Source organism: Rhynchophorus ferrugineus, unplaced genomic scaffold, assembly GCF_030347505.1.
Source record: "Rhynchophorus ferrugineus isolate W39M unplaced genomic scaffold, kcgeb_rfMv2 rfM4, whole genome shotgun sequence".
NCBI lineage: Eukaryota > Metazoa > Arthropoda > Insecta > Coleoptera > Curculionidae > Rhynchophorus > Rhynchophorus ferrugineus.
Genome location: NW_027472583.1, coordinates 17977481 through 18000058, shown reverse-complemented (window position 1 = coordinate 18000058; position 22578 = coordinate 17977481). Strand labels below are relative to the sequence as shown.

At 30.2% G+C, this 22578-nt stretch overlaps 1 protein-coding gene across 1 annotated transcript in view; it reads left to right on the top strand.

Annotated features, from left to right (window-relative positions):
• The first annotated feature begins 2585 nt into the window (after positions 1-2585).
• Positions 2586-22578, top strand: part of LOC143195685 (uncharacterized) — a 52576-nt gene continuing 32583 nt past the window's right edge. Inside the window, exons 1-2 of the mRNA XM_076403081.1 lie at positions 2586-2750; positions 5976-6089. Coding sequence (XP_076259196.1) covers positions 2586-2750; positions 5976-6089 — 279 coding nt within the window. The remainder of the gene's footprint in view (positions 2751-5975; positions 6090-22578) is intronic.

Here is a 22578-nt window from a genome sequence, read left to right as displayed (position 1 = left end):
AAAAGTAATATATAATAGATAGTTTCAAGTATAACTTAATTTATTTTTGTCATTTTTTACTAATTAAAATATGATCCAAAAAACTAAAAAACAATAGAAGATTTTGACGAAAACCAGGTCATTTACCAGTGATTCTGACTGATATGGAAAAAGAGAACAAAAAAATAACAAATAAGCAAATAGATTGGGAAGGATTTGCAAAAGAACTCGGCAAGCATAATTATCTTAATATATTACTTAAGACAACCGAGCAATTAAACTTGGAAGCAGAAGAACTGGTTGCAGATATCCAGCAAGCTGCTTGGAATAATACCTTGAAATTAAAAGGAATACTAAAAGAACAAATCATCTCAAATAAATTAAGCGTAGCTGAACAAACTTAGGCTACATAAGAATTCTTAAAAAAAAACACTTGAACACAACGATCAAATTTGAACAATTGGGCACACAATAATCAACAAAAAGCTGAAACATTCGTCGACCATTTAGAATAAACTATCAAACCTAACGAACATAGCTTTAAACACCAAAACAAATCTCCAAAGTTATAAAAATAAACAATACAATCCAAATAAAGTAACATGGTATGGCTAAATAAATGAACAAGCGCTAAGTAATCTACTAATATAAGCAACTATAAATCTCATAAACTTGATTACTAAAGTATTCCGATTAAAACAAAAAATTTCTGAATGGTTATCATAATTCCATGATGGAAAATTTTCATATGAAGTAAACTAACTACCAATAACATCCAAAGTATTAAAAAGCTCCTATTAAAAAGTTAAAACCAATACTAGATAGAAAAAATCTGATACCTGCACATCAGTTTGGATTTAATAATATACATTCAATAATTGACAATGTATATTGAATCATAGATTTTATTGAAAAAAAAAACTACGAAGAGAAAAGAGTTTGCTCAACTATATTCTTGAGCATAGTGCAATCCTTTGATGAAGTATAAGATAAGGGACTTTATTGTGAATTCCACGAAGTGTCACCAAAGCAATACACTGAACTCTTAAAATCCTACACCTGAGCCAGGATATTTGGAGTTAAATAAGAAGAAGCTTGCTCAAACATTGACAATAGCAGGTGTACCCCAAGGTACTTTTACTTAATCTATATGTGACATTACACAAATAGAAAATGTTACTATGACTGCCTTTACTGATGACATTGAGATACTTGCTACTGGGGCAATAGTGAAAACGCAACCGGAAAACTATAAACCAACCAGAAAAATAATAATATAAATAAGTGGTCTCAGATATGATGAAAAAAAGTCAACAAGAGTAAATTAGTGTACATAATTCACCTACAACCAATCTGCTCACGTACCAATAAATGTGAATAATGTTATTATCCGATACAATACCTATGGTAGTATCTTGGGATAAATCTTGATGCAAAAGTGCGTCGGAAAGAACATCAAAAAGAAAAGAAAAGAACTCGAATTAAAATACAAAAGTGGTATTAGTTATTTGGAAGATAATTTAAATTATCCATACGTAAGGGTTTGCTGCTGTATGGGCAGATACTAAAACCTATATGGATCTACGAAATTCAGTGGTGGAAATGTTTACAAGATTTAATATCAACGTCCTACAAGTATTTCAGAATAAAATCTTGAGAAGTATCGTGGATGCAACCAGATATTATAGAACCAATTACTTAAACATTTAAACCAAATACATTAGGAATGACACCACAACTTGAATAACACTAAAGTAAGATTAGACTCAAGAGAACTAAACCGTGTAGTCTTGTATGTATTCTAATTTATTGTATACAGTTTTATTATATATTTTATATATAATATAAAATATTATTTATTTATTTATTAAGTATATTTATTTTCGTGGAGCTTAAGTAAGAGCCACTTATTATTAATAGGAATTGTTTAGTTTTAAATCACAACACTAGTATCAAAAATTTTATATAATAGCTTTGATCTTTTACTTTCAAAAAGCGAAAAATTCTCAGTATATGTAAATGTAAATTGTAATGAGGCAATGATATTCTTAAGCGTATCTCAATACTTAAACAACATTTTATGTGTATTGTCATTTTTTAATTAAATGAGGATCAATGCCATGAATCGTATGAATGAATTGAATGAAATAACAAATCGTATGAATGAAATATCGAACTAAGGCTCGATTTAAAACGTGTATCGCTCAAAACAACCCCGTGAATATTAATGATAGTCATTTGAACGAAAACAATTGAACCGATATTTTCAGCTTAAATTACCGCTAAGATGAAACTTATACTCGCCGGAATAATAAGAGAAAAATCAACATTTCCAATACGAACAACTAATTTAAACTTAACCAGAAACTCTCGGGAGAACATGTCGCCAATAACGAAAGTTCCTCAAAGCTTTGGCTGGAATATTCAAACAAAATAGTGAGCCGAGAGACGTTTACGGACGGGGTGACAATCGAGTTTCGCACCCCCACACCCTTTTAAGCTCGGTAACCAAAATTCGTATTAGTTAATTTATTTCAATGGGATCGGTCCTGTGCCGTAACCATGGTATTGACTTTGCGATAACGTACGGGATACGTCCGAATGTCATGTCGAAAGCTCGCGGTAAAAATACGAAACCAGATGTGGCATCTACATCTGAAGATGTTTTAGTTACTGTTGAAGCTCAGGGGACTAGTCCTGATACGTTACCTTTTGCGGAATGGAGCGACCAAGAAATTAATTTAGAAAAATGGGATACGACTGCTGGTAAAGTTAGTAGCAAACATATTATTCATTCAATAATATCATAAAATAATCAGGCTGATAAATATAAGACTAAATGTTAGTATATATTTCCGATTCTAACAGTAAATATATCGCCCTATTGTTAACACGAACAAAATATATAAAAGAAGATTGTAGAAATGTGTGAAAAAAGAGGTAGAGTCCGTTCAGTAAAACAGTTTAAATATATTTTACTAGGCGCGTTTTTTATATAATAGTATCCCTTGGAGCACTAATCTACCTAGATAACAATTGCTTATCCGATTAATGTATTTTACTTTTATTAGACAGCATATTTACTTTATCCATTTAGTTCTGAGTTCCTTCGGTACAGTGTTTCCTTGTAAAGTTATCCTGATATGACTATATTTCTCCTTAGTTCTGTTACTGCCTTTATATATCCTTCTTGATAAAACTAGATTTAATCACTCCATTCTCCCTAATGAATTTACCATATTTGTAAAACAGTTAGTATTCTTTCTGTCCTCACACATTTTCTGAAATGCAGTCAACAGACACTTTTCTCGGCACATAAGATCTTACGAGGGATTCCCTTTGGAAATCTATACGTCTTATTGGAACCTGCACATCTTTGAACGGAACATTTTTCTTTAATTTTTACACATAAACATATCACTTCTGTCTACTTATCTATATAATTCCTGAAATACCTACACCGTGCATAAATTTTGCATACACATTTTAATATAATAACACCCTAACAAAGAATAATTTATTAGTAAAAACTACAATATCAATGGTAAACAAATAAAGTTTTAAACACTTACGAAATATCTCAAAATTATAAAGCAAATAGAAAAAAAAAGCTAATGTCACTACAGATCTTTATATCTCCAATTTAAGATGGCATTCTAATTACAATTCTGAAAAGCGAAAATGTGAAAATTTGAGAAAATTTTAAGAGCAATTGAATATAACAATTATATTTTACTGTCGTTGTATTTATGATATCTTGTGAATTAATTTCAATATCATTTTCAACTATTGTGTTTGCTTACTAGGCTCAAACATCTCTGAGTTTGTAAATGTATATGACATTTTTTAAATTATTATATCTCATATGTGCTTGTGACAGCTTACAGTTTGTGTGAGTTCTACCTAAGTATTGTTAATAGGATAATTAAGGCACATGCTGAAAGTGTTGAAAAGTATAGACAATGCAGAAGTGTTCGAAAGTATTAGATTAAATATGTATGTCTAAGATAAAAATGATTGAAGAAGTCTCTCACCAGTTCATTATGAGTACCAATTCAATATTTAAAAAAATACTTTCCTAGAAAGCTTATTTTAGTCTTATATAGTCGATGAATTAATAGCAACTGGGGAAGTTTATTTCAACACACAACTACAATTCTATGATAATTCTACTATTTCAGATGACGTAATTCATAATCCAGGGATGTTGTGCCTGCTTTTATATTCTTTTATACATGAAAATCCCTTTTGGCTTTAAAGATGTGGATAGAGCTTGGCTTGTAATTGAATTATAACAAGCTTGAGCCTTCTTTGTTTCTAAAAATTTGCTTTGAATAGAAATCATATCTCAGTATCTTCACCCTTATGGCTATTTTTTGTAGGCAACTGGATGTTCCTGTTCAAAATAATTACACAACATTCGTTTGCCTGTAACATTCGAATTATGCTCCATTTTAACATTTTTCAATTTCGTTTTTTAATGTGAAGTAATATTTCTTTTACTGTTTGTTAAGGAAATGATGAAGCATACCGTTATTACAAGTAACTTACTCAATTTACATTGCTGTGCAGATATTATTTTTCTGGTAAAAGTTATTTTGATACAACAAATTCAAAAACTTACTGTCGCAACATAGGGGTCAGACATCAAAAACGTATAGTGCAAATGTATAGAGTATGGGCAAGTTATCTTCTACCTAAAGTTTATTTTTATTAAGACAACATCAATCAGCAATAACACGTATGGGGTATTTGTTTATTAAGCGAAAAAGGTCTTCATAAAATAACTACTTCCTCTACTACTGCTACTACTATCATCATTACAAGGAGTTTCCCAATTCGGACACTGACTGCCATGTTTAAGCAGAGGATCTTATTACAGCAGTAATCATTTATAATTGGTAGAATAATTTATTATAATGACTGATATCAAATCATCATGGAAAACATTTAACTGTAAGTGCAAATAATAAAACTGATCCATTATTTAACGTTACATTACACCCGCAGATCATACTAGATCGATCAAAAATATTATCACTATGTCTATTGTGAAATTCCACAAAACACAAGGTAGCTAATTTCTGGCACTACACAAGGCCCTCCGCAATATTTAATTTGGCCAATTTTGAATTGCTTCTTGCACCTGCACTCAGAAAATCTATTTGATCTAGAAGCTCAAAGTTATTGATGATAGATAAGGTTGACTGGTCAGTTTTGGTCGAAAAATTATTCGTAGACACCAAATGCATTTTTGGATTAATGACATTAATAATCATAATTGCCACATATGGATAAATGCCAACAACAACGGCATCACATCCCCAAAAAACTACAGTTACAATTTCACACAAATATATCTTCATTCCATCAAACATTTATCTGACTTTAGCGAGAAACCTAACATAACCGTATAAAAGGAAAAAAACTTAACTAAATGTATGAAAAGTGGTTATATAACTGATTATTATATCATATAAATATTGTTATAATAGATTATATTATTTACAAACAGAAGTATTTCAATTAATAAAAATAAATGTTCTTGTTTTAATTGTTACATTTTGTGAATGTTGAAATTGGTTTAGTTATTTTAATATGCAAAATTTATTATGGAATAGAATACATCAAATGTAGTCATGTGCCAGCTCAACTATAACACGTTAAACGTAATAATATAAAAAGAACTAAAATATGCGTGTTATATATATAAAAAAACATTAGTACCTTCTCGCCTGTGGCAAGTCCTTGGCAATAACATTAAGAAAACATTCACGATCGTAATCTGTCCTCGATCCGCTTCATAAATCTGATTTCACATTCGGAAAAATGACTGAAGATTTACGACAGGTCCTAATGCATCCAAATGCCGAACTCCGTCCGCTTTTGCCAGGCATTAAATAATCATTTGTGGAACATTTTGCATATATTGCTATTTTATTTTAATACATCTGTTTTCAATGGAACGTTTAATAATTATATCACGATTGTTTTAGGATAAAACGAGTCACTTGCAACAGAAAATATTATTTGAAGACACACAGCAAGTGCATTTGCCTCCTAGTGTAAAGGTTGATTGTTGGAAGCGATGTTCTGAAATATTTCCAAATGTAAGTATTTCTATGAAGTTATTTTATACTGAATTATGAACGTTGAGTTCTTAGCGTTATATTTTATCACCTATGAGTTCAATTCTTTAGTCAATGTTATCAATAAGTCCAGTAAGTCCCGTAATATTCGTGATAGAGACTATTCTAATCTTTAATATTTCAAAGATATTTGATCTTTCAACTCATTCTTTGTTTATTTAGGCTACTAAACGTTAACGTAACAACATCTTTTCAACGATAAATAAATTGTATACTGTTTAATTATTGATTATTTTGAAGAAAAGTATATAAGCACTATTAAAATATTGACTATTGAATTCACTAACGAAATGGTAAATAGGTGAATTTGATTCTTCAAAAATAGTTTGTAAGTAAACCGATTCTTTTAAAAGTGACTGTAAAAGCTTTCAAAGAAACAAGTGGAGAAAAATATCTAGACATCGATACTGTAATCGGATTTGATGTTTTAAAAATATACCAACATATCGGAGAATAAAACATATTGAGACTTAAATACTTACTCTTAATAAATATACCGATTTTATTGCAACAGCCAGATAATATACCTATATTTTAAAAGAAACATTGGAAAATAGAGGCCCTGATATATAGATTTAAAAATATATTATTACTGATAACATTTTAAAAAGAAACAAATTAATAAACTTTTACAATGCCGAACCCTTATTTTCATATTTATTAAAAACTTAATATTTAAAGAGTACCTAGAGACCATAATATCGATATATTTTCGGCATTCTCAACTTGAATATGTGAAAGGTCCAAAATCATGTGATATTCTATCTAGGATATAAAGTTGTATTTATCTAATAATTAGACTTTAACTCGCATATCTCTTATATTTATTTAATGAAGCCATCTAATTTGATGAAGCTATTCATAATTATAATTAATATGATAATTGTATATGACAGTCCCTTTTCGTAATATATTACAGTTTCTTATCCGGGACAACGGAAAAGCCCAACGCAAGCTGATCGAAAATGATTGTTCAAATCAGGCCAGTGCCATTATTGTTATCTTATTATTCGTTTCAGAAGTTTCGTTGAACCTTGGGTTGACTGATGAAAAAAATCGGTCACGAACTCGATAAGGTTCTCAAACATATCGACGTAAACTGATATACTTCATCTCTCGGTGTCACTACTAAACTAAACGTCAATCACCAACAAATGTCGTGAGTTGTCATTTATGAATCGTTGCTCAAATGAAATGAAATCGAGACATTATTTAAATAAATTCATACATTTGATGTTTTCAAACATCAAGCTGACCTTGATTTGTCATACGATTCGTATAAGGATGGTTTCTTATCTCTGAATCCAGGATTATATTTTTTTTTTGTTATATTTTAGCCTATACCAATATTCAGCGCATGTGGAACACACTAAAAAATATTTTCAATAAAATGTGCCGCAGTTTAGTATTTAACGATAAAAATACTTACCTCTCTAATGCATTATCGTGGTAAGAGAAAGTCTCCGTTACCTCATTCATGTTCGAGATAACTAATTAGTGACACAATCGCAACACGCGACAAGTGTATCAATGTTCAAAAATATCAAATAATTTTTTACCTCTTAATGAGACGGCAAAATTTTTCTGATCTTAAAACGCATTGCATGGGGCAATAGGCATTACTTGTTGCATAGGCAATATATTAAACATCTTGATGACGTGAATACACTCTTATATATTGGATAGATTATAGGTAGTATTTTCAATTTATTATTTATATACGCCGCTTGTATTATAGAAGGTTCTCCATATCTATCCCGTATACATATTTATCTTTATCAGTATATAGAAGTGTCGCACAACTCAACTCTATATCAGAATTAATATACTTTTGTTGACCCTACTTTTTTCTTTACTCTCTCATACATTAAAAAAGCACAATGGCTTAAAAATGAGCCGCACAAAGGGTTTTTCTCATCCGTGGGCCTCACCACAAGAGCAGACGGTCGTTAAAGTAGCTCCAATCTCCCAGGCGTGTCTTGTACGAAATTTATCACTTACGGGCCCCTCCCGCGCTTCGGTCCATTTCGGTTTCTCGTCCCGTTGAAGCAGTGAAAGTCACGAAAAAGCCTCGCATCGTTTTATTTACGCGAACTTGGCACGAATAGCGTCTAATTGATAAATGTATTCGCGATAAAAATAAAAACTGTTTAGGTCGAAGTCCGATACTTAAAGAAAATACGTCAATGATGTAAACGATGATCAAATTATTAGTATTGGATTCATCACCTATGTTATACATATATTCCATAGGTAATATAGATTCTAAAGTTATTATAATTTATTAAACTCCCATAAAACAAACATTCGGTTGAAAATATAGTTTCATTATAATAATGAAATATTTGACATTGAAGTATATATATATATATATATATATATATATATATACGACATATAATCTTCCATTTTAGCGCTTCTTTAGAATTTCGAAACAGTGTTCCAGACATGCCACATCGAGTCGATCAGAATAAATGGTGATCAGAATGCACTACGTCTGCTGAGTATGCTGGGGGTTTCATAACTTTCCATTTGAGCTTTAACAGTGTCTCCTTCATAAGTTCTACTATTATTATATTACTTGCTATTGTTAGTTTGTTTAATTTGGTTAATTGACATCGGTAGACATATGCAGTAACTGTTTCATTCACATTTAGTAGCTCCTAGTACACTATACCTTGCTGATTCCACCATATGTATAAGGATTTATGACTATGAATATTCCTTTTTGCTGTCGATATGAATGGCTCGCCTTAACTAACTTGGAATTGTACTTTCCAATGCCAGTCATAATACGCGTTAAAGGCTTCTTCTTCCAAGAAAGTGATGAATCTGCGACTTTGAATCAGTTCGATTAATCAATTGCTAAGTTCTCTGGATGTTGTTTGAGTTTTTTAATTCTCTGATCTTTGTCATTGACCTCAAAAGTCAATTAACAACAAAAGTAGTAAATTTCAAAAATGCAGTTGGAAAAAATGCAAATGGAAAACTGCTGTTATGTTAATATACAGAGAAAATTCAAAACCATCGAATTTAACAGTTACTTATGTCGAAATTTCGCATTTTCACAAACAGATATCGCTGATCAATATATATACAAGCACTTAATATAATCACACGCTATCTTTAATTTATTCAAAATACGAGATTTTTTCTCAAGACAAAATTTTAAAATTTTTATGGAGGTGAGAAAAAGCGGAAAAAAATTAGAATGATATCTATAAGACAATATCGAGCTATTTTTAATAAACTATATAAAACGGTAGTAAATTAGATATTAGGTAGGAGGGAGAAAAATTATATTGACTGTTCTGTAAAAAAAATCAACTGAAACGCAGAAACTGATATCAGAAGAAGATATATGAATATTGTAACATCATCTTGTATATTTCATTTTAATCTATAGTATACAATGCGTTACGTCAACAAAATAGCAAGACAAATAATTTGGCGCTAGAAAAACGTTCTAATAGCTTCTTTTTTAAATATATATTTTAAAGTCTCCTTTTACCAACAAGGGTTTATCTGGACTGGACTTACAGTTTAATGTGAGCTCCGAACCGCGATCCTCGGCATTAAGCCTACCGATTGGCGAATGACCAACTTAGAAATCATTCCAGAAGACATCCTGTTTTACCCAGCCTGGTTACTGGCGTGACTGGGATCATCTTTCTTATCAGATTTTGCACTCTTGCCTAGGACAATCACAAATATTAAATAATCACAAACATAAATTTACGACCATGCCTCAATAGGATTTGAACCCGACTATCGCAACAGTAGGTGGGCGGTCCTGTCGCCTTTACCACTGTGCCAACTAAACCGGCTTTAAAAACTTTTATATCGTAATTGCTTTTAAAAACGTCTCCGGAAATACACTTACCGAATTAAATGTATTATTGTTTTATATGTTAATCAAGAAACTTTTTAATATTTATGAAAAAACCGATCCTATTTTCTTGGATTATATTTAAGCCAAGTCTGTTTACTTTATCTTTTTTAAAACCTTTTCCGTGTTGTTTCGCAGGCGAATGAGATTTTCGAAATCTCCCTTTTTTTGCCGAGAATTATACTTCTTATATATACGCGGAATTACAGGCATTAAAGCAAGTCGACTTAAAATGGAAATTGATAAATTGGTTCATTCCTCCGAAATTGAAACGGAATTTGTTACTAATGAGTTAACCAATGATTTGTAATAGAAAAGTATTGACTTTTTAATTCAGATTGTGCTAATTTTATAATAGAAATACGGTTTTAGTTTTTATCATTCTCTATACCATGACAATATAATTGTTGGAACTTTTGTGTTATTTTTAAAATGTATAGATATAAAATTTACCGGTTTAGTAGAGATATCGGTAGTTTTTCAATAAACCTATGATGAAAATGTCACTTTGTTGATTCAAACTTCGACAAACTCTGTTTTTTTTCCACTTATACATTTTAAAATTCATAACAAAGGATAAAAAATTATCTTTCTTCTTTGTCGCATAATAAAATTCCAATTTTTAAGGAATTCACTAAAAGTTAAAACACAGTCAATCTTAAATTTTTAAAACAAAAAAAACATTTTAAAATGAAATATATACAAAATAATGGTTGGGATGACTAAATAAAAATACACAAAAACTTTATTTTTAACCTATCTACCACACGTAATATATATTCTACTACATACACACAATTTACCTTAATACCTACCTAAATCTATTTATCTATTTACAATATTATTTTAACTACTACCAACTGATCAGTTTGAACTCGGTGCCGAGGAACAAATTAGATTTGTTTTGTTCGTTATTTAATTTTGTACATATGTCACAAAGTTATATTATTACTTATAAATATATTATTAATTATAAAACTGCTCAGAGTGAGGGCCAGTGTATACAATCAATAAAAGATAACAGTAATAATTGATTATTTTACTAGAAAGTATAATCAAATATAATGTATGCTCCATTCTGTGTATTATATTAAATTACAATAGCACATAGCAATATTTTTTAATTAAACAGAATCAAACAAATGAAAATGAAATTTGGTAACATACTATCTTCACTAACTCTATCCTGACATCTAACATGTTTATCAAACAAGATTACAATTTCTCTCTGGTAAAATATTTAGTTTCACGTTAACGTTTTCTAAAGGGAACGTTTCGATTATGCGGCCTATTTCTCCAGACGTCTAGATGAATTATATACACTAATTTCAATGTTTCCTTCCATTGGCTTAGTTTCCATGCTATTCTCCTCCGATGTCATTTTCCTTCTTTCAATTAAAATCGCGAGGATTTTCGACACAGTTGTTGGTTTGTCATGTTTTTTTAATCTCGGGATAATTAATTACGTAACAATGTGAAATTCATAATTGGAAATATGGATCTTTCTCTTGGTTTATTTTAATGATTTCATTTAAGCCAGAGCTACAGGATTGCACTTCACCCGATCCTAGCCAACAGAATAATTAGCTATTGTGTTTAGTTAAGCTGAACTAGACGATACTATCTTAAAATAATACAATAGGGTTGTTTAATCTTTTATTTATTATTCCGTTACGTGTTTAGAGATTATGCGTATTTTTGGGTGAACAGGAACAATAACAACAAATTTAATAAGCGTAATTTCCTTTCCGTAACATATAATGACAACAAATGGTAATGCATCCGCTAACTATTACTGTTTGGTGCGGATTTTAAATGTGTATAAAAATATATAGAGCACCTTTATTTCTTTTAATATTTTATCTGAAAGATCATTATGTAATGTACAATTGAAGGATTTTAAATTTACTTTTTTTAAACATTTGACAAAAATTTTGTTATTATGGACGTACTGTAGAAATAAAGAAATAGCCTACGGACAGTATTTTGATTTTATTACCCTTTTGTATAGAATGTAAATATTTAGAGCCCTCATGTTCATCCCCATCGTAATTACCTAAAAGTCAATGAGATGAAACTAATTAACTTATGTTGAGCGCTTAAAATTATTTCTAAAACATACTAGCCAAGGATGTATATTCCCGAATAGCTAGATTCAAAACAAACCATCTTGGTTAAGTAGGCTTAAGCCAATATATTTATTTGGATAAGTATACTATCTACCACACGTAATATATATTCTACTACATACACACAATTTAGCTTAATACCTACCTAAATCTATTTATCTATTTACAATATTATTTTAACTACTACCAACTGATCAGTTTGAACTCGGTGCCGAGGAACAAATTAGATTTGTTTTGTTCGTTATTTAAGTTTGTACATATGTCACAAAATTATATTATTATTTGTGTATTGTTTAAGCTTATCTAGTATTTAAGCTAAATCCTGTAATCAGAAATCAAAACAATTTCTAATATAAATTGCAATCAATATAGCATTACGATATGAAATTCGAAAGTAATTAGGGGAAATACTAAATGTACTAACGAGTTCTGTTTAATCTCATTTTTTTTCTGGTTTTATACTGTGCCTGAACACTGGAGTATGATGAAAACAGATCAGTAAAAAAAGTAAATGGCTGAGTTTTTTTTTCGTTTACTAGAATGACCAGCTAGAACCAAATGGTCATCGGCTGATATCACTCTAGGTTCGGGATATGATTGTTTTGCGGGCGACACAGACCCTGGGTTACGACTGGGACTGTAGTAGTTTGTTTACTACTGGGATTTGTGGACGGGTATCGTAAAAACGGTAATAAAGATACATTTAAAATTTGAATGTACTGATTGCATGGTATATTGCTTATGCATATTAATCTCGGCTTAACCGATTTCGTTTATATAAAATTTTATATAGTTCAGGATTACTTTGAATATATTTTCTAAAAGTTTCTCTATGTATTTCATGAAGACGCTATAGAGTATATCTTCTAGGTTCTTCAGTATGAATTTTGTGATATTCTGAACTTGTTTCAATTATTTATTCCTAACTTTATTTATAAATATCTTCTTCCTTTTTTCGCTCTTTCCCAATCAATTTAATTACAAATATTTCTCACTATTTTGATTCAAACCAATTTAAGAAAATTGTCAATCTGTCAATTTTTTGTCAACTATCTAGATATTATGATATTTAATTGTATAAAAACATATCTGTGAGCTTTTATTATTTTTATTGTGGTACTATTTATTGTAGCTCCTGTTCTCACAATAACGAACACAAACAATTTATATTATTTGAAATGATGAGAGTACGTTTGGGATGGATGGGAGCCTCATCGATTAAGTTTTGTTTTGTTGGCCAATTTCTATACATTAACACGATGTTGAGACAAGTTCAGAACCCTGCTTAAATATTGCTCGTACTGTTTCTGATTTGTCTTCTACTAAATATCTTTTCTTCTACTATATTAAACTAATGTATAATTGGATCATCAACTAAAATATCTGTTCACCATCCACCATCAACCATCATACTAATAATCAAACTAATATTAAAAATATAACAAAATAAAACAGATTAGTATATCTCCGTCAAAGAACAATATCTGTTGACCAAATTTATTTACAAGCTCTCCTACAACCACCGTATTAAAATTAATTTAAACATTGGAGTTTTATATGTGCATCGTGCAGTTTAATATTACGATTCTCGTTTGTTTATCTGACAGTGGTTTCTCCGTTAGCTGTTGTTAAGTTGCTGCGGATAACAAACAGAAGCCCGCACATATATGCAGCAGTTCTATTTATATATCAGTTTTGTGTTATTGTGGAAGTTAGTGAATACCTTATATTTGAAATACTATTTCTATTTTATTTAATGGCTATTCAACGTTACTGACATATATATCCTGAAGTTTTCATTAATGTGTAATTGCCATGAATATCTTAAAAATATGTTAATTGAAATACATAACACAATTACAATTTTTTTTAATATAATAGGTTTCGTGAATTAGGCTATGACACAATAGTCCGTGAGGATTTCGTCCACTTTTTATTGGACTTACATGTTCGGACCATTGTAGTCTACGTTTCTGAATTTATCCCTAAACCGTGCACCGATTGTCGCGACTTAAACGAATAACTTCATTTCTAATATAATTTTGCAGAGAAATATTCAGAATTTGCCTGAAGTATTGTATTTGAAAGGCCTCAAGTTTACAATCAATAATCAGTTTGTAATAGTGTCGAGGTCTCGAAGCTAATCAGATTTTACTCTTCATTGTCATATCGGCTTCTTATTTCAGCTGTAGATGAAAGTAACAGGAGACGCAAAATGTTTTGCTCAGTTTCGCTTTAACCATTGTGTTGTGTAGACGTCCAAATTTTATTATGGATAAAGATACGCAACAAAATCGAGCAGAAATAGTGACAATATTTATGGAAAATAATCGTTCCATTATTGCCACTCAGCGAAAATTGTGTCAAAAATATCCCAAACGTCCACTGCCTCACAAAACCAGAATTTATCTGTGACATGCGCATTTTCGACAGTACGGTGCGACACCAGACAAGTCTGGTTCTGGAAGACAACGGACGTATCGTAACTCCGAAAATGTGGCTCTGGTGCGCGAGAGTATTGCAGAGTCCGCAGAGACATCAATTCGGAGACGTGGTTCCCAGTTACACATTTCTGCACCCAGTTTAAGGCGAATTTTGGAAACTGATTTGAAATGATGAGATCCATTTTCTTCTCAGTCGGCACTTCAATAAATAGAACAATCGGTTTTGGAAAACACAGAATGCTCAATTAATTAATGAAACATAATTTCATCCACTAAAATCAACTGTATGGTGTGGTATTCACGCTAGAAACATCGTTGATCCCTATTTTTTAAAAAAGATCAAGTTGTTGCTGTTACTGTTATTTCTGAACGGTACCAAGACATAATTCGAAATTTTCTTGTGCCTGAAATGGAAGAGCAAGGGCTGGAGGACATGTGGTTTCAGCAAAATGGGGCCACAGCACACACAGCTCATTGAATTCAATACCTACAATTCATTGATTGAAAGACGTTTTTCCATGAAAGCTAATTTCGTGAAGTGGCAATTTAGTAACCAGCCAGATCTCTGGATTTAAGAGCTCCAGACATTTTCTTATGGGTTTTTTAAATATCAAAAGTTTATGTGAATAAGGCCTAAACGATTCAACATTTGATAGACAATATTCGTCATGAAATTGAATAAATTCAGCCTCAGATGTTGCAGGATGTCATTAAAAATACCTTAAAAATACCCAAAAGCTGCATAGCGAATCGCGGTCACCATTTAGCCAATATAATTTTTTAATCATAAAGAAAAATAAATGTAAAGACCAGATAAACTTTTTATGAAAACCAAACTTACTTATCTTTTCTTTGAGCACAGTTATAGACAATCAAAATGGTAACGGTACTTTTACTCTACCTATTAGTCGCTATTAATGGATCTCGTTGAGATTTAAAGTAGCAGGTGATCCATCAATTGTCAATAATTTTCATTCCACATGGCTCTGTAGTGCGAGCTATATCATGAAGAATACTAGAAGTCTCAACAACTGTATCAGGGAGTATAGTTCGAAAACTGCTCAGGGTGAGGGCCAGTGTATACAGTCAATAAAAGATAATAGTAACAATTGGTTATTTTACTAGAAAGTATCATCAAAAATAATATATGCCTCATTCTGTGTATTATATTAAATTACAATAGCACATAGCAATATTTTTTAATTAAACAGAATCAAACAAATGAAAATTAGATTTGGTGACATACTATCTTCACTAACTCTATCCTAACATCTAATATGTTTACCAAACAAGATTACAATTTCTCTCTGGTAAAACATTTAGTTTCACGTTAACGTTTTCTAAAGGGAACGTTTCGATTATGCGGCCTATTTCTCCAGACGTCTAGATGAATTATATACACTAATTTCAATGTTTCCTTCCGTTGGCTTAGTTTCCATGCTATTCTCCTCCGATGTCATTTTCCTTCTTTCAATTAAAATTGCGAGGATTTTCGACACAGTTGTTGTTTTGTCATGTTTTTTTAATCCCGGGATAATTAATTACGTAACAACGTGAAATTCATAATTGGAAATATGGATCTTTCTCTTGGTTTATTTTAAGGATTTCATTTAAGCCAGAGCTACAGGATTGCACTTCACCCGATCCTAGCTAACAGAATAATTAGCAATTGTGTTTAGTTAAGTTGAACTAAACGATACTATCTTAAAATAATACTATAGGGTTGTTTAATCTTTTATTTATTATTCCGTTACGTGTTTAGAGATTATGCGTATTTTTGGGTGAACAGGAACAATAACAACAAATTTAATAAGCGTAATTTCCTTTCCGTAACATATAATGACGTTAATCCACAACAAATGGTAATGCGTCCGCTAACTATTACTGTTTGATGCGGATTTTGAATGTATGGCGTTGTTGTAGAAACATATACTAATTTCGTGCATACTTGTACGACCAAGCGAGTGACAATACACTTAATATAATTTTCTATATTATTTGGTGAACGAAAAAAGCACATAATTATTAGGGACTCATATATACAATAAATAAAACAAATCAGACCTAACCACATAGAGTAATAGAGATGTAACTCAATAGGGGACTCTGGCGCAAAGTTTTGCTTTGCCAAACATCCCGAGGGCGCCATAATTGGATATTCAAGTAATTTTATTAGTCAATTTAAATCTTCATTATAGGCACCTGTAAGAGAAATATTTTACTGCGAAGACATTTGATTGGCTCATTAGTAATGTTTAGCATGTGACAGCCTTGATCTCATGTTTAATTGACGAATGAAATTTAAATCAGAAACAATTTTTTTTCTGAAATAAATTTATCAAATAAGATATAAATAATAATATAATATATAAAAATAAATAGATATAAATATAATCTATAACTATATACAAATATAAATATATAATGTGAATGTATCTATAAAATATAAATGTAATATATAAATCTTATATACATATATAAACCGTAAACAAAAAAATGTGCTGCATTGTAAATCAACATTACCTCTTCCGTCTTTTTTCCTTTTTCATATTTGTTTAGTGCCATCTATTTAACAGGATCTATCAGAGTTATGTCTTTTTGTTTTCTTATACTGAAAGCAAACTTTTGAGTCTTCCCCTGTTACTCAAAAATATATAGCGCACCTTGTTATTTCTTTTAATATTTTATCTGAAAGATCATTATGTAATGTACAATTGAAGGATTTTAAATTTACTTTTTTTAAACATTTGACAAAAATTATGTTATTATGGACGTACCGTAGAAATAAAAGAAATAGCCTACGGGCAGTATTTTGATTTCATTACCCTTTTGTATAAAATGTAAATATTTAGAGCCTTCATGTTCATGCTCATCGTAATTACCTAAAGGTGAATGAGATGAAACTAATTAACTTATGTTGAGCGCTTAAAATTATTTCTAAAATATACTAGCCAAGGATGTATATTCCCGAATAGCTAGAGTAGCTAGAGCTAGATTCAAAACAAACCATCTTGGTTAAGTAGGCTTAAGCCAATATATTTATTTGGATAAGTATACTTTTTCTATCCTTAATGAAATGAATCCCTCAAGGTAGTTATTAAATTCATGACACTTCAACAAATTTGTTCTTACTTGGCCAATAAATTTTACACCAAAATTCCTCGTGTGTTGAATATTGGTTATCCCTGTCTCAATAGATTTATCTCAATAGTATACAGGAGCTATTATTTTATTGGAGCTGCAACTGTTGATCCAAGAAGAAAAGTGTATAGCCATTTGCTAGCTTTTCTCGGAAGGGGATTAATTTCTAAAATTAAGAAAATAAATATTTGATATTTATATATATATATATATATATATATATATATATATATATATATATACCACAGCATACACAGCTCGTTGAATTCAATACCTACAATTCAATTATTGAATGACGCTTTTCCATGAAAGCTAATTTCGCGAAGTGGCAATTTAGCATTACCAGCCAGATCTCTGAATTTAACACCTCCAGACTTTTTCTTATGGGTTTTTTTAAAATCAAAAGTTTATGTGAATAAGGCCTAAACGATTCAACATTATATATATATATATATATATATATATATATATATATATATATATATATATATATAGACAACATATATATATATATATATATATATATATATATATATATATATATATATATATATATATATATATAATAACAACTTACAACAACAAAACATACTGTAATGATCATAAAGTCTCTTAACAGCCAAATACTTCTTCGAACGATTCTGCATTTCTTTACTATCTGTGCATCCCGGTACACAACAATTCCTAGACCCATAATTCACTTTACTTTTTGTACTACCTACCTATATATAATAATGAACTAATAATTTAATCTCCAATTGCGCTATTCCATATGTGAGCCATACTGAAAATGGCGTTAAAAATAAATAAACAACAAACGTACCATAAAAACGGAAAAAGCAAGTAATAAGTTAAAAGTAGCGACATCTAGATGTTGGACGTCGCGAAACATTTTCCTAAAATTTCCTATGAAGTTAAATCTCTATTTCTCTATGCCTAACCACAAATGTCATCAACAGTGTTACCTACCTCGATATTACGTCAGTTACACTTTAGACATAATTAAAGGTACTTAAAGTAGTAAACATTACTTTAGAATTACATTGTATATTGTATTGTATAATTATGTATAATATGTGTTGTATAATTACCTTAGGAGCCCTGACACCTGACACGGTAGAATATCAAACAATAATATAGAATTATTATAAGAGCATATATATAAATAACACATTTAAAACATCACTATTTCAAACGTCAATTTTTCATTCAAAAAGTAGTTTCCGAAAAACAAATTTTAAATCTGTTAAAGTAAATACGTAAAAGAGTCATAAAGTAGATTTTCAAAAATAGTAATCCAAACTACTAATAAAAATATCTAAATATGTTTACTCTTAGGCAGCCCCAACAAAAGTGTCTTTTTTAGTAAGAATTTCAAAATTTGCCAGAAATGAGAGATAAAAAATCGAAAATAAAACCAGCGTAGTGAGTTCAAAGTGATCAGTTAGCACTAGTTAAAATAATATTGTAAATAGTTAAATAGCTTTAGGTAGGTATTAAGCTAAATGGTGTGTATATAATAAAATATAAAACACTTGTAGTAGATAGATTAAATAAGGTTTCTGTTTATTTTTATTTAGTTATTACAACGATTATTTTGTACATAAAATTTTTAAAAATATTTTATTTTCCTCTTTTTATTGTTAGATATCAGTTCAGTAATAAAATTATATTCAAATATCTGATTATTTTAGATAAAAAATATGCGAAAACTTTGTAGGTGTAAAAAATACAGTCGAACATAGAACCTCCTTCTTATTGAAGTTGGTTAAAAACCAGATATAACCTTTGAGTTAGCCACTTGGCTTAGTAAATTAACGTCGATTGGTTGTTAAAAAGGAAATGCTAAAACAAAATAAAAAATTGATAACTATTTTATGCAATTTTATTAAAGTGGAATATCCTCCAGTATAAAAATATTGGGTTTCAAGAAGGCCCAAAAAATCTTGTAATAATGTCAGATCGTGGATGGGTAAATACCAAACTGAAATTGGATAGAAAAACTTGACTTGTTGGCACTCGTCTTCCATTTCATTCGGTGACCCTTTCTAGCGCGGTAGCCGTTATCCTCTTTTATTATGAATGGTGCATTCAATTGTACAATCGATTAAACATTTACACAATGCGCCATCTATATTTAGAAATTTGAAGGCTTATTTGTGAAAAATAAGAATACAAATATGAGAGAATGAATATACATATTTAATTAAGGTAAATATATTGCATATTATAATAGGAAATAAATATTAAAGTGCAAATATAGAGCTAGAGCATATTTACTGAAACACTGTTTATTTTCAGTAACAGCTAGGTTTAAAAATATGTTTTTTCTATGCAACAAAATAAGACCCTATCATCTAATTATTGCAAAACATCTAAATTCCCAGGCAAATAAAAGAAATCAACTCCAATTTCATCACAATTGAAGCTAATTTTATTGAAGTTCCAAAAATTGAAAGATTGCATAAGTTGTGTTAAAGAAAGAAGGCCGAAAATATGTGAAGATATTAAATTAATACCTCAAATTAATATATATTATAAAATGATAGAAGAAAGTAATCATAATAAGTTATAAAAAAAACTCAAGACTTCATATGTTGACCTATACGTCCTGTATTATTTATAATTACAATATAGTATGCTTTAATATTAGAATGATATCACCATAAAATTGATTGGTATATGATAAGAATGTTTCACAATTAACTTAACTTAAGGACTTAACTGTATATCTAATCGCACTGAGTACATTTGTAACCAGTTTCATATTGAAGTTTTACTGACAGGCTTCATTTTTCAGCATGTACTGTTTCGTCATAGCGTGAACGAAATTTTTTTTCGGTCTGTTTAAAATGTCGATTTCAATATGTGAATACTAGTTTGCACGTTTTGAAATTGGTTAAATTCGAGACAAACTTCATGTAAGATCCAATAAGGATATACAGAGCTGTTGGGAGTAACGCAAGAAACCACTTCCAATTGCTTGAAAATCTTGGAAGGGCCCAAGAGCTTAAAAATTGTTGTTCCATATGAATTGAAGCCAACAAACATTGAAAGATTTTGTCATGTTTGAAATGCTCTCTCAATGGCAAAATTGGAAAGATTTTTGCAGCTTACTGTTACTGGCGTTGAAAAGTGGATCCATTATAAGCCAAAGCGAAAAAAATCACGAAGACGACCCGGTCATGGATCAACATCAACGTCAAACCCGAATATATATGGCTCCAAGTTGATGATGGTATGTGTTTGGTGCGATTAGGTTAATATGGTATACTATAAGCTACTAAACCATATGAAACCATCAATCGAGGACAATTGACGTGATTTAGCCTGCGTGAAAAACGACCAAAATACGAGCAAAGATATAACAGTGTTATTCTTCAGCATGACAATGTTCGATCGCATGTTGAAAAACCAGTGAAAATATTCATGTAAACATTAAAATGTTTAAAATGTTGCACTATTGTAAAATACTACTTTTATAGTAATATAATATTACTTCCTAACTACTACTTGTTGCGACATGGGTCATGATCTGTCTGAATCAAAGAATGGGTTAATTCGTGGATATCCTCGTTCAAATACATCGTTCTTTCGAAAAAGTAGCGGCTGTCAATGGAGAATTCCAAAAAACAAGTTGTATCGATTTTTCATAATAATGCTTCAAATTTAAAAAATCTTTTAAAACTACAGGTTACTATAGGACAATATAATCTGCAATATCTATTGGTAAAAAATGCAAAGTATCAATTTAACAATTGCCAAATTCCATGATACTAACATTTCGCTACAAAATACAAAAACAGTTTTTCATTTAGTATTATCAAGTTATTCAGTGTTCAATCAGAGAACATCAAATATGCATTACTTTATATTACAGATATATCTACATGAGATTCTAAGTTTATCAGACTTTTAGAAACGTATAATAATGCTGCTTCATTATATCCCAATTGTATGTTTTTGTTTAAACGATTTAAAGGTCTTGATTTTGATCGAATGACTGCCATTTAGTCTGAAGTCTTGCATATGGTGGGATTAGTAAAATGTAGTGTATAACGGGCGGCTAAAAGTGAATTACATTGTTGAGCACGTTGCAAGAGTTGTGAAAATACACTGTCGCAGCGATTTGTGATCATTCTAAGCACTAAGCAATTTTTGATGAGATTGTTTTTTGACAGTAAAAAATGCAAGTAAAAAAATTGACTGATTAAACTACCCTCTAGTCTACTTTTAACTATTTAGAATATTCTATGAGTTATTCTTCTGTGCAATCCTTCAAATACTTTATAATACGGCTTCATCCAGTAGATGTCACTGGGCATATCATTTTACTACCATCTTTTAAATATGTTTTCAATGTTTCGAAATAATACTATATGGATCTGTAAGGGTAATCTCTTAACTATATGTATAAATGTTAAGATTTAGAATGAAACAATTTATTATTTTATAATCTCAACATTTAATAACATGCAGAATGTTGCATATATAACATATATAACGTATAACATAAAAATGTAGTAAAAAATTAGCAATCTTTATAATATGTATACTAAAACTGTATTACTTTGTTCATATAAAAAAATATTATCAAGATTTTCTTAAATTTATTCTAAATAACGATCTTTTTTATGTATCTTTCCTTTATATAAAACCAAACTTGTAATATATTTTTTCCGGAACGCGAATTACACTTAATACCACTTTCTTCTCCTTCCACTACTTAAACTTCGCTTTTTCAAGTTTTTTCCATTTCGAGAAATCTAAGCAAAAGCCAGAATTAGCCTCATTTTCCATCTGCCGCGGAAGATAAATATATTTCGCCGAATTTGTTTAACACGATA